Source organism: Lepisma saccharinum, chromosome 17 (assembly GCF_977018435.1).
Source record: "Lepisma saccharinum chromosome 17, izLepSacc3.1, whole genome shotgun sequence".
Lineage (NCBI taxonomy): Eukaryota > Metazoa > Arthropoda > Insecta > Zygentoma > Lepismatidae > Lepisma > Lepisma saccharinum.
Genome location: NC_139245.1, coordinates 11,689,927 through 11,703,991, shown reverse-complemented (window position 1 = coordinate 11,703,991; position 14,065 = coordinate 11,689,927). Strand labels below are relative to the sequence as shown.

Sequence of the window (14,065 nt, the reverse complement as noted above, 5' to 3'; positions counted from 1 at the left end):
TCATGATATACCTACCAAGTACGAGTGGGGGAAAAATGAGTATAGTGAAAATTTGTACTAAAACATCGCTAAACGCTAAAACATCGACAAAAAATTGTCAAAATATGTCAAAAAGTGATATTCAATTGGTAAAAAAAGACCATACCTACTAAGTACTATTTTGAACCCCCCAATATACACTACTTTCCCTGTTAATTTATTTCTAATTTGCATGAAGTAAATGGGGAATTTCAAAACCCTATGAAGCAGATAGGAAATTGGCTGACAAGCAGCTAACTGTTTTATGACATGTAGAAGTGGATGCGAGACGGACGGAATGAGGAGAGGCAGCCACTGACGTCATTAAATCATTCTTTCCATGTTTTAACTGCATATAACTGGGCGAAGATAATTAATAGAGGATTGAATACGTCGGCCGCTAATATGTTGTAATGGCGCAATAACGTGTTGACTGAAGTTCCGTTCTTCGTCAAATATTGAGGCTGAAATTGTCGGTTCTGAAGTTATGTTCGACTCGCTTGTACTGATGGCTGAAGATAATCCTGAATCACTGTCAGATCAGTTTAAGATTATTTGATTGGTTCTCACGTTTTTCACTGTATATCTCTCTGATCGCATCATGACAAACGTACGGGGATTGGGTTTAAAAAGTAATAGACGCTTTCCATGAAAAGTGGCCCTACTCCATGTAAATAAACATATGCAATTATTATGGTTTGTAATTGCATTAAGGTTTAAGGTTTAAATGTTTGTTGTGAATGCATATAATTGGCATATTTCACCAACAAAAATTATTTGCCTAGATGCTTCACAGACAAATGAAGTCAAACTTTGCTACATTTTTTTTATTTGATTCATTGAATTAAAATTGTTGGGTGCTTCGCCCCCCCCCCCCTGAGAAAAATTAAAAGTGACAGATCGTAAAGGGACCTGCACAAGACAAATACAACAAATTAAAAGCTAAAAATAAACTAAAAACTTCCTCGCAGACAGTGAAAGAGACGAACTCTCCGTAAAAAGCTAAACCAATTTGTTGAAACACTGTATTCATTTCCCAGTAGGGATGATAAACAGTTGGTAAGATTAACAGCCGAATCACACGGAACTGGATATCCAGTTAGTTGGCGCTGAACTGGCTACCTGCCCGGATATGATGGCTGACTGCTGGACTAGTTTGGAGGAATAGGACATGTTCTAATTGCAACTGGCTCTCCTCGACTGGATTCTGTGGAACAGCCAATCAGAGCAAAGTTTGAGCATGTGAAGATAATCTGTGAGTTTGCAAAGGGGAGTTTTTTTCTGTGGTTTCAGAGTGTTGGCTGTGTTTGTTTTTGTTTCACAGTAAAAAAAAATCAAAGAGATGACGTGCAGTGCATTCGTGTTCAGTTCATTAATATTTAGGTATTTATGCAAAGCGATGAGATGTGTACGTAACAAATAAAATTGGCCGAAAATGAAAATCCTTATTACAAGTGTATTAAATTAAATGTTTGATTTTTTAAAAAAATTGTGAATGAATCTTGCGAATCTCATGTATGAGTATCGAATATGCATACCAGAGTTAATTAAATTCGGTACGCATTGATTATTATATTTTTTTCGAGCCAATCTCTAGTCCATACTTTTCTTTTTTAATTTTTAATAAAAGCAGTAATTCTCCTACAACATTCTTCAAATTGCTCGTCCATCTTTACAGTACAGATTGTCTGCTCTGCGCAATGTCTTATGGGAACAAAAGTCGATCGACAAGTACGCGGTAACAGGTATCGTATGAGGCGAAAACTATCAAATTGGTAGCCAGTCGAGCGCCAACTAGGTATTCCTACTGGAAATCCAGTTCCGTGCGATTCAGGCTTAAATGTTTGCCTGAGGAAAGAGAATTTGGCACTTTGGAGGGTCCAGCCCTTGCAGCATGTGACCATGGGTGAGGCGGATGTGTCCAATCCAGTGGAAAGTGGGAGGAACAGGGTGGAAAATGGAGAAGGGACGCCAAAAATTCCCCTCTTCAGCCGCCCCTGGCTACAGAACCCCAGAAAACGACACGTCTTTGAAGTTTTTCAACAACATTTCCGTTTTCAAAACCTCGCATTCTTGCTCATCATATTAAGGTTATAGCTTCCCCTTCCGTGGATCTTCTGGAACAATCACGTGAATGTTCGTGTGGACAATATACCTCACGTTTCTTGGAATTTTGTTAAGAGGGAGGAATGCACGTGATCTCAGCAGTACCGTCGATAGAAGTGTCCTCTCGTACAAAATCAAAGAACATGCGATGCTATTCGCACGAACATTATCGTGAATCGTAGATTGGCCTAGGACTTTATGGAATGGGGAACTCGTAAGAACAACAGTTGAAGAATAGATTGCTCTCAGGTTTGTTCTTTACCTAAGTAGATCCCGATAAAGAGGCTCAAGCAAATCAATATCTCTGTTGTTTTTTGCGTTTCAACAGGTCAACCAATTTCCGACAGCCTAGCTTAATAGAGAATACACAGTGAAGGTTCATTTCGCCTACTCGCGTGCCTTCATGAATATAATAATTCATTCCTGAGATCATAGAAACCTTGCAACAGTCGCACTTTTTGGTAATCAGGCCCCACGTTGGGCGCCACATTTTGCAACGTTTCCTTCCCGTACATCGCCATCGCCACCATCCGCCATTGACCGTCGTCTACGCATTTATATGTATACATATGTATAGCCATTTAGCCACAAGCTAAACGTTACAACCTTCATGTGTGCTGGAGTGGTTAGCGTAGCGCGCTGCGAAGCCCAGGCTTCTTACAGGGTGTACATAAAAGCACAAAGCAGTTTCAACATTTTTTTTTATTCCTCGCAGCGACCGGGTTTGAGAACAAATGTTGCATTGGATGAAGGAAGAGCTGTCCAAGTTTGTGCGGTTTACATTATAAGTTTTCATGCGATCCTTTGGTGACAAGGCATACATCAGTCGGAAGTCCATTTCCTTCCACACTCATATCAGCATGTCTGATGTGATTAACCTTATGGCTGAAACAATCCGGTTTCTCAATTCAGGCAGATCGGTTGGTAGTGGTGGCACGTATATATGGCCCAAAGGAACAAATCACATGAGGTGAGGTCGGAAGAACGTGGCGGCCGCGTGGCTTCCAGTAGAATTATTTCTGCTAGGAGTCGCCATTTCTCGACAGTGGCGTCGCCAGCGGCAGTGAGGGAAAGTTCGCGGGCATATTTAAAAAATCTTCCACAGTTCTTCTTTCATTCAATGTAACATTTGTTCTCGTACCCCGTCGCTACGAGAAATTATATTATTTTATTCACATCCTGTATTACGAATCCTGTGTATGTCTTCAATGTATTTTTATTTTGGTTAGTTTACATCTCGTTTACACCTCCCTTGTTTAATCGCGCCGATGATGATGAATTGATAAGTGAACGAGCACATAAAACGTACTTGCCTTATCCAGGATTCGAATTTCGCGCTACCTGGTTTCGTGGTGCGCGACTCTAGCCACCCTGCGTAGTAGCCTGGCGGATGCTCTTTTGTGTTTCCTGTCACTTATCTCGATTTTGACTAATCGCGACGTTGTGATCAGTTGATATTGATAAAGAGACACTCACAAATACATTTGGACAGGACAGAGAACAACGCAAGTCGCACAAAGGATTCTATTGGCTTTCAAAAATATGTACCAAGTGGACGAGATGGTGACGTTTCACTATGTTTTCCGAAAGGTTGCCCACTTTGCTTTTGTTGAACCCTGTATTTTCCCGCTTCGCCATTCATCCTTATCGCCGCGATTAACCTAAAGAGATTTAATAGTTACGTTATCAGTAACCCATCTTCCGCGAATGCCGCAGTAACACATGTTCTTAATTCATATGAATAAGCCACATGTAATGAATATATTATGCTGATCCATACCATTAAATCGAAACCTTATTGCTATATTTTTCGGCATTAAAGTATGAAATACATCAAATAATATTAGGCAGTGGCAAATTGTCCCATTCTATTAATCATTCACTTTTCTTTTACATCCTGCACGTTTACACGGGTTGGCTTTGAACAAGTATATACATACCGGGTGTTACAGAAATAATTGAGGGGGTTACAAATATGTATTGGAAGTAAAGTTCTGAACTTAGTTAATGAAACCAGTCCAGAACAAACGAGGAATGCAAAATAGTTTTCTTTTAACACACACACACATCGACACATCGACATGATAGTCCAGTTCTTGCCACGCTCGCATCAACATTGTGTCTATCCCTGCGATGATACGCTCCCTTAGGTCTGCGATATCATGTGGCATCGGTGGGACGAATACCCCGCCTTTTCACATTTTTATAACTCCTCAATTATTTCTGAACAGGGTAGGCATGTTTAAAACATGTTTAAACGTTTAAAACACACTGTTATTTTTATAAATGTTTAAAACGCATTTTGATACTTGATGTTTGGTAGTTTGTGGTTATTTGCGTCTTTTTGTAACTTTCTCTTTTCATTAATTCTGTGTCATTTTGTTTATTCTGCACAGAAATCTGTTGAGTGGCTGAAAATGTATAATCGTAAAGAAAAATATCGTGATGAGTACCCGTGGGCTTCTGTATAGCGCCTGGCAATGTTTTTGTAACAAGTGTTAAATTAAATTGAATACTATATGGATGAAACAGTTTTGTTCCTCACTTAATACACTGCACACTGTTGTTAATGTCAATATTTTGTTGCATTCACAAAACAATGTTGTATTTCGAAAAACAGAGCAGCTGCCACGTGAATAGAGTGGGGACTGGAAATTATGTATTAGTAGAAGTTTCTCATTCAGCCTACATGCGAGATTTAAGACTAACAAAAGTAAGTATTTTAAGAAGTTAATCAAACGTTTACTTTATAACTAGGAGCATAGGACTATTAACGGATTACGTGTATTATTAACAGATTATTTATTAATCATTATTCTTAGGAAATAAGGTGTTTTAAACGTTTTATTTGTTTAAAACATGTTTTTTTCTGTTCTTGTTTAAAACACTGTTTAAAACATTAGAAACATGTTTAAAAAAAGTAAAACTGTTGTTTTTTTTCCGAAAAAAAAATTGCCAACCCTGTTTCTGAAACACTGGCTAGGTCTCGGAAGTTGAGGAAGAATCCTTTTTTTTTTCCCTAGTGTCCGAAGACGAGGCCCAACATAATATATGTTCATTTTGGGTCATTGTAGGCCAGAAAAAGGTGGGTTTTATTTGTCCTTATTTTGCCTTTTTCGGCGTTTTTTTGGCTTATTTGTCCTTTTTTAGTATTTTTTTTAGGTCTTAACGGCTTTTTTTTTTTTTTGCAACTTCACCTTCTTTCGACTACGTTTTTACTGCCCATTCTCAATTCGAATCATCATCAGTTCATCACCTCTTAAACATCCTTCGGTAGTAAAGAAATAAAAAATAATAATAAATAAATATATTTGAACCATCCCTGCAACGAGAGAAAAACATTTTTGGAAGACTGAATCAGGTACGGTGCAAGGTCCTTTTACCCTAACTTGTCTGGAAGGTCGCGCTGTAAGTGGCAACTCTCTCTTGTTTTGAAACTTTCAGTTTTTTTGCACTGTGTGTTGCATACCACCAGAATTTTGCATTTTTTTATTCATTAAATATGTAATTAAAACTTAAGTTATTAATTAATTTGGATCACATTTATATGTCCTTTTATCCGTTTTTAGTTCCTTTTTTTGATATTTTTAGATTTTTTGGCACCTGGCATGTTGTTTGTCTTTGAACTCTGTATTCAATTTCTCTACACGGGGAAAGAGTATAAGATTACTTGAAGTCCCCTTTAGGTAACAAAGTTAAGTGTGGCTGTATTGCAGCTCTAACTTTTGACCTTATCAGCCAAAGGATGTATCCACTCGCCGTAGAGGAAATGATGCTTCATTTAAACTTGATGCAGAGAGTGAAGTGAACAGCATTACGTCAGTTGCTTCAACCCTTATTGATGGAGCACGTGCGTCCACGAAGTTCGCTCGGGGATGAAATCGGATTAATGCATGCATTTTGGTTTTGATGCTCCAATGGAGAAGACACACATTCACATAGGCTGATGATGCGGTAAGGTGCGTGCTGTTCGGAAATTTATTTCGTTTCTGGAAGTATGCTGGGTTGTTCATTTTGGAAAAAACAGCATGCAATGTATACTCCTGGTGGACGAGAAAGATTTACGATTCAGAGATACTATTGCGAGAAGCTGTTGATCAACATTGCGACCTATATCTGCAGGGTAAGTCAAAAAGAATGAAACAACTTTGCACAGTTATTGTGACAAGGCATCAATATAAAGAAAAACTCGGCAAGTTTTATTCGCATGACTCACATTACAAAGATTCAACATGGGAACCACGTGTAATGCGGTAAACATCCAAACGATAATCAAGTACTTGCTATGCACGAGTCAGAAAGTTGTTGTCCACAGTTTCGAAGGCACTAACAATTCGCAGTTGTAACTTTGGCAAATCTTTCGGAAGTGTGAAACATATGCATTACTACCGAAACGCATGCGGAAATGTCTTTGCACCATTGTGATTGAATCAGTTCTCGATAGCTCCAACACACAATACGCCTTCTACTGGTTATTAGCCATTTTGCGATAATGGCGATTCTGGTGGAGCAGCAGCATTAGTCCACTAAATGGGGATAAAACTTCCAGAGTTTTTCTTTATATTGAGGTCTTGTTTGATTTTCTGTCACAAATAGTTACGTCGTCATAACTGTGTAAAGTTGTTTCATTCTTTTTGACTTACCCCGTATAACAAGTTGTTTTAGTAACGGATATTCTTGTTAGTAAGAAGTGAATGCGTATTCTATGCCTAACCAGTTCTTCTTTTTGGTTGAGCCGAGAAGGGAAGGGGGAGGAAATATTTTCAGGTGGTTATTGCTGATATCTCTCTCTCTCTCTCTCTCTCTCTCATTCATTCCGTATTCGTCTTCATCTTTTTCATTCAGACCATTTCATCCCTCTTTTCACCATGCCCTCTCCCCCCACCCTCGGTATCTTGCTCCTACCCTTTCTTTCTCTCTGTCTGTCCGCCCTTTTCTCTGTTGCTTGCTTCTGCCCTTTCTCTATCGTGGTGGTATAGTCGGTAGGGCGTTTGGCTGCCACGCAGGAGATCCTTGTTCGATTCCCGGGATGGGTGACCTAAGGTCCGGCCTTGTCCACACATAAAGCGACTCTGGGGCTCACCCTTTTTGTTACCCATTTTGGTGATGGTGTTCCAAATTCAGCTCTCCAAAGTCGCGGAACCTCAATCATGTTCTGTTTTCCAGTAACACTTCAGCGCCCACTTACGTTGATCAAACAATAACCACATCTCCGCCATGTTTGCTTATAATGCCTGCAACAAAGGAAAGCGTTGCAAGTTTTTCACTGCCTTCTGAATTATTTACTATCTGATTTAATTACCGAGATATTCCGTTTAAAACAGTGTATTCATGTGAGACACTGTATTTCGTCATATTTTTTCCCTCTATTGGGTGTTACCGTTCTTTTAATGTTCTATAATTATATTGATTATCACTTATTTGTGTTTCAGGAGATGTCACAGACGAGCAGCCTTTCGTCACGGACAGGGAGAAGATGTCGGGGTACGAAACGAACCTCTATCTATACTCGGTAAGTGTTAAAATAGTGATCTATATCCAGGACTCTCTTCTGGTATAATAAGTGTTATATACCGTGCGTCCATTTCGATCTTCAGCCGAGAGATCGGGAGAAGCGTGGCGGGCGGTGCTGACGGAGATACCGACATTTGCGGCCTGTAATGCCCGCTTATTTCTATCGACATATGCAGACATTTATATAAATATTGCAAAACGAGCACTAACCTGTGTTATAACACGCAAAAGTTCTTCTGTAATTCATCCAAGTTCTGCTCTTATATACACAAATATATACGCTATAGAAACGATGTTAAGAGCCACAGATAATAAAGCATTTTAATCATAGTTTTGACCAGTAACGTCCTGCTTAAGTTTATATCCTTGAAAGAGTTTTGTGGCCATGGGAATCGTTTGGAGGTTTCGAATGTGCAACACTGTATCAAGATTACGCTGCAGACGAAACCGTTAAAAGTGAATGGTTTTCGTGAGCTTCCTTGCAATCCGAAATATCCGAGCTCGAGTTTTTTTGTTCCTTCGCGACTAGATGAAGACAGAGTTGTGAATATAGTGGCGAGCAATGTAAGCCAAGAGCGTGTTAATTTCGTACTGTACACAAGAGTGTTATTCTTGGTTACTTGCAGTTACTTGTTTGTGTTATTGCATTGTGTATGTGTGTTGTGCCAGTGAGACGATTGGAATGCCAGCCGCAAGGTTCACGTTAGAACAAAGATCTTTTTATGTATGACACGTACGTGAAAACAGACTTGTGTCGAGACGTGTGTAGGCAATTTGTACAGAAATTCCCAGGCGTTTCAACTCCACACAGAGATACGGTTAGACATCTTGTCCTTAAATTACGAGAAACTGGATCGTTAAATTTTAAAACACCTAAGGAAAAAAGACGGATTCTAACCGAAGCAAAACTCGATGATATTGGTGCAGCGTTAGAACGTTCTCCAAATAAACCTCTACGCCGTGTTTCACAAGAGATGGGCGTGTCAAAATCATCGGCACATACAGCCACTAAGCTACTAAAATTAAAACCTTACTCTTATAACACAGGTTAGTGCTCGTTTTGCAATATTTATATAAATGTCTGCATATGTCGATAAAAATAAGCGGGCATTACAGGCCACAATTGTCGGCATCTCCGTCAGCGCCGCCCGCCAAGCTTCTCCCGATCTCTAGGCTGAAGATCGAAATTGACGCACGGTACTTTTGCAGAGGAGCAACGTCGGGGATATTAAATGCAAATGTCAATTTTATATGTAGCTAGCGTTTCCAGTGATGTGTGTTTGAGCGCACTAGTAGCGTAACTCCATTTTTCGTGGAATTGAAGTTACATGTATAACTTAGAACCGTGAAGTATCAACATTTAAGTGCTAGCTCCTAAGCTTCAAATTATTGCTCGTAGATGCACCACTATGTTTGTGCTCCAATAGCTGAACACAGTACTAAGTTATTTAAATGTTATTTTTTCTCAAAACTGTCTTGAATAGAGTTACGCCACTTGTTTTCTGAAACCCTTATGTATCGCTAAACTAGAATTTTTAAAAAATCATTTGTTTATAACGTAAATATGTATGGAGGGACAGATACGATGGGTTGTTTAAACACTGAAACGTTTATTTCATAGCAATTATTATGCAAGATAGTCCTTTTGTACTTGATTTATGCAAAAAGCAGGGGACAATGTTTGATTTGAGTGTTCTTGATAAAATATAGACAAAGGAACATGTGCAGACAAACACGGGTATTGGCGGCAAGATCTAGTTGAACTTCATGATAAAAGTTACTGCGAAGGTACACCTTTGCTGTTTGTAGCGTACTAGTTTATTGACAAGATGCTAAAAGGTTATCAGTTACAAAAGCCTCGGGATGCAATGCGAGGAGACGGTGTGGGTTGGGTTTCATACTCGAAAGGGGAACGGACGTCCAGAACGTTCCTCGCCATGTCCTTTTAATGAAAACACGCGAGGAAGGGCCGCACTCAGTAGCATTTCGCAAGGCGAGGATGAATCTTTAATGCGCATCCTGCCTATCCATGTAGTATCGTTCGGAGCGAGCTTCTCGTAACGAGCTATAAAGGCGTCAAACCGTAGATTTGCTTATTTGGGCTGTTTCTGTTGCTATTTCAAATGATTCGGCAAGATATTGACGGCGGCGATAAAAAGGTAAATCTCTTGTAAAATTTCTCCACAACTGCAACACACGGAAAATTCAACATTCATAATTTAAAGAGCGAAATTTCAACTCTAGACTTTTTAATTTATTAATTACTTTCCTTCCATTTCGGTTATTTTGCGTCATCTTTCTATACTTTGTCCCAGCTAACTGTGGACCAAGGCCGCGCACAGCGTCAGAGTAGCGAGGGAAATCTATTGGCCAGAGGGAAGCAGTAGACGCTGATGAGAAGGCTGGTAACTTCACTTGCTTTTCCCCACTCCATGCAGTTCCGTTCCTCTCACGCAGTGGCGTACGCAAGGGGGGTGTTAGGGGGTTTAAACCCCCCCCCCCTTGAGCTTGTGGAAAAAAATTAAATGGCCAATTTTTCACAGTCAAACATCTGGGACAATAATATTACTATTACTATTTCTACTACTACTAATACTACTACTACTACTACTAATAATAATAATAATAATAAAATTTGAATTATTATTTCCATGCAGCATGGAGAAAAGCAGAGCATTCCAAACACATGCGTCTTTCAGAGTGATGCCTTGAAAATAAACACGAGGTTAGGTTAGGGTAACTATGATTTAAAAGAGAAAAAAAGTTGTTTTGTATCTCAGTTGTGACAATGTTCAACACACTGGCGTACGCAGGATGTGAATTATCGGGGACATTTATGCGGGAAAAAGCCCGGAAAATTCCACCAATTTCGGGAATCGAATCCGGATCTCCCGCGTGATTGTCACTTGTCAGACGCTCTACCGACCAGATCACCTTAGCTCCTTGGATGAGTTCCATACTTTGATTTTTTCAATTTATTTTAATATATTTTCTTGTATTTATGGATCTTCTTCACCCTTGAAATGTCTCACCTCGTTGACCAGACAATTATTTCGTAACAAAGAAACAAAAAAATGCTCCCAGGATTTGATAAAAATCGAATGACTAGAAAGTAATTTCGTTATATTGTTTTCATAAATACTATATTTATGTAGATCTCCACTACTTAATAGTAGTAGTGGTGGTATTAGTACTATTTTTAATATTAATTCAGCTAATTAATTAATTATAGTATTATTAATTAATTGTGATTATTATTATTTAATTAAAGTATAATAAAACAATGGTATGTGAATTTGGAAAAAAGTTTTAGAAATAACACCCCCCTTGATGAAATCCTGCGTACGCTACTGCTCTCACGTGTTCATTGGTGGAGCCGGTAAGACTGCAGAATATGGGCTGCTTAGGAGGAACGCGGTTCATAATTTTTTGGTAATGTTTTTTCGTTAGTAACTGGGAGAAGTAAGTTTGAAGTTGCGGAAAAAAAATTTCTTTGGAAAAAAAACAAGAAATACGTATCCAGGTTGCGCGCTCTTGGAAGGAAAAAGTGACATGGTGGCGCACATTCCTGCACAAATCTAGTGAAAGCAAAAAATGCCTACGTTGTTATAGTGCAGGAGGCCTTAGAGCATTTCGCGTGCTAACAGCAGACGTCGCTCGCACACTATTGCCGATACTCTCGTGTCGTCTGCTCCTCAGCCGAACAAACAGGCCGAGGTAGCAAGAGACAGAGGTCACTCACCCTTCCAGAAGGGTGCAGCGAGCTAGCTGTGGCAACCAGGCTCGCTCATTCGCGGACCTGATTGGTTCTTGCAGACACACACCCATATTGTCGTCTGCTGTAAGCCCGCGAAGCGATCTTTCTAAGGCCTCCTGCACTATACGTAGGTAGCTAGGTTTAGTTCTCTTAGCCTGAATAATAATTTGTCATTGTATTTATGCTGTTGTTGTTGTTGAGTTGTTGTTTGAAGTCCACTTTATGCACAGTAAGGCTAATCGAGCCTGGACCTACAGTTTAAAGTAGGATCCGAACCACTATGTGCTTCCACCGGGTATCGAACTCGGGACCCCTTGTATTTATGCTAATGAAACCTAAACTAACCTTGTAGGCGTTCCTCGTCGAAATAATCAAAGAAACTGTGCGTAAACAATATGGACGCGAACGAATGGAGAAATGCATTGCTTTTAGCAGCAGGAAAAACATTTTTCACTGTGCGTGTGTGGGTGGAATACGGAGCGACAAATCAACTCGAATTCAGTGAAACGAAGGGTCTCACTTATCGCACAACCCTTGAGCAACCTTGTGTTCTGACATCACGGGAAAAATCATTTTTATTTTAGGCTAGCTTGGTTTAGTTCTCTTTTTATGCTAATGGAACCTAACCTAACCTCGTAGGCATTCCTCGTCTGACGTCGGAACACAAGGTAGCAAAACTCTTGTACGGAGAGGAAGACCACGAAACAAATTACAGCAACTGTGCGTAAACAATATGGACGCGAACGAATGGAGAAATGCATTGCTTTTAGCAAGCGGAAAACATTTTACGCGTAATAATATAATAGTAACCGGAAAATGAAAGTAGAAGGTACGTACTTTCAGGGGATATAAATTTTGTTAGTCTATTTAGAGAAAAAAAAAGCAGCCCATGTTCTGCAGTGAGACCGTAGCGGTCTCCCGTCACTACTTGCGCAGAGACTTGTTCTCGTTTGCCTGCTCCACAGTTAGCTGGGACGGAGTATACCTCTTGGGTTAATTGGGACACCCAAATGTCAACCTCTCTTCGTAGTGTTGTATCTGTTGTGTGCTTGCTTCATCGACACACTACGATGCCGAATACGGCCGCGAGTGCCTCGCTTCAGTTCCTGCTGTATAAGTGTTCGAAATGTGGTCGTCTGTGTACAGAATTCCTATGGGTCCCAGGTATCGGTAGCCGGAGAAGGCATTAAATGGTTCGGATCCCACTTTAAACTGTAGATCCAGTCCCGATTATACTGCTTTCATTTCCTAACTGCGCTTCAAGGTCACGTCATCGTCTCCCCACGCAGTCGCCTGTTCCCCTCCAAACACAACCCACACACGTCTTCTGCCTGTTCATTGGGTGCTGCACGGGGAATGCATGGGAGTGAGGAGGAGGGAAGCGCGGAGCTGGGTGGATGTCCTTGAACCGCACATTCGAACTGAAAAAAATATAGCCTTACTGTGCATAAAGTGGACTTAAAACACCAAATCAACAATCAAGATGAACAGAATGCCATGCCAATACATCATGTAGCTATCCGCTCTATAGCTCTCGCCACGACAACAGACCAGTCAAGGTCGAAGCTTCCCCTTGCCTCCCCCACACCCCTGGCCCTCCAAGGTTGCCATACTTCTTCTAAGTTGCTCAGTCGACACTTCGCGCGTTGTATGTATGCGGTTGATTTCGTCGGTTGAAATTGTTGCTTATTGGCAACACTGTAGGTGGGTGGCGTGACCTTGACTTGACTGTTTTCGTGGCGAGAGCTTTTGTTTCAAACTGCTCACATTACAGTGAGCATTCCGTGGCTGCTACAAGAGCTTTCAGAATAATACTTCATCATGTCCACTTGACATTCGCCCATTATGCGGCACACGGTCTTGTTCAGTTGGAATGTCAAGGGGTCAAAAAATTGTCCCGGTGTAGAGTATTCCTGCATTGCCGCGAGGTGTGTGTGGGATGGTATGTAACGTTACCGTGGAGGCGAACGCCTACACTTGACATTCCGCATCATGATCACACATGCCAGAGAACTTACAGATCATGGGAGACTACATCTGCATTGTTAGATACAAAAACAGTCCTTAATAACACTGTAATAACAATGATAGCAAATCAAGCTTTGTTTACATGATACAGTGTTTATTGTGCCCTATCAGGTTGATCTCATTGTTGATCCAGTTTGCTTTTGAAAACGCAAGCAGTTACGAACAATTATTTGAATAAAGCCGTAGGCTACGTGGCAGCACTTTCTACTGTATTGACTCCATCTTAGTTATTATTTATGTAGACAGTTACGGTTTGTAGACATGATAATACAGGGCTATTCAGAATGAAATGTCCAAAAATTAAGATAATTAGTTATTCCGTCACCGATGCATTGCACAATCTAAAGAAGATAGAGAGAGCCGTGGACAATCATTTTGCAAATATTGCGATCATTCACTTATGTCCAGATCGTTGTCTGCATTTGGACGCGTCGGGAATTCATCTTTTGAGATCACTCAATCCTTAGCAGTGGGAGCATATGGGTATAAATAGAAGCTAAAAACCTAAAAATTGTCACCATTTAGAAGTATGGCGGTAGAAGATCAAATCAGATTGGTAACTTTTAGTATGTTATATTGGTGAATAGCATTCTTACCATCTGTGCAAGAAATGAGTTTTCTTGGATTTTTTTGTCTCCTTTT

The 14,065-nt window shown here is 40.2% G+C and overlaps 1 protein-coding gene across 3 annotated transcripts in view; it reads left to right on the top strand.

The window, feature by feature from the left end:
• The window catches only part of kcc (solute carrier family 12 member kcc), a 390,816-nt gene that overhangs the window by 253,366 nt on the left and 123,385 nt on the right, over window positions 1–14,065 (top strand). For all 3 annotated transcript variants that reach the window (XM_083138922.1, XM_083138920.1, XM_083138921.1), the window contains exon 2: window positions 7,557–7,636. In XM_083138922.1, the coding sequence (XP_082995048.1) occupies window positions 7,557–7,636 (80 nt within the window). The remainder of the gene's footprint in view (window positions 1–7,556; window positions 7,637–14,065) is intronic.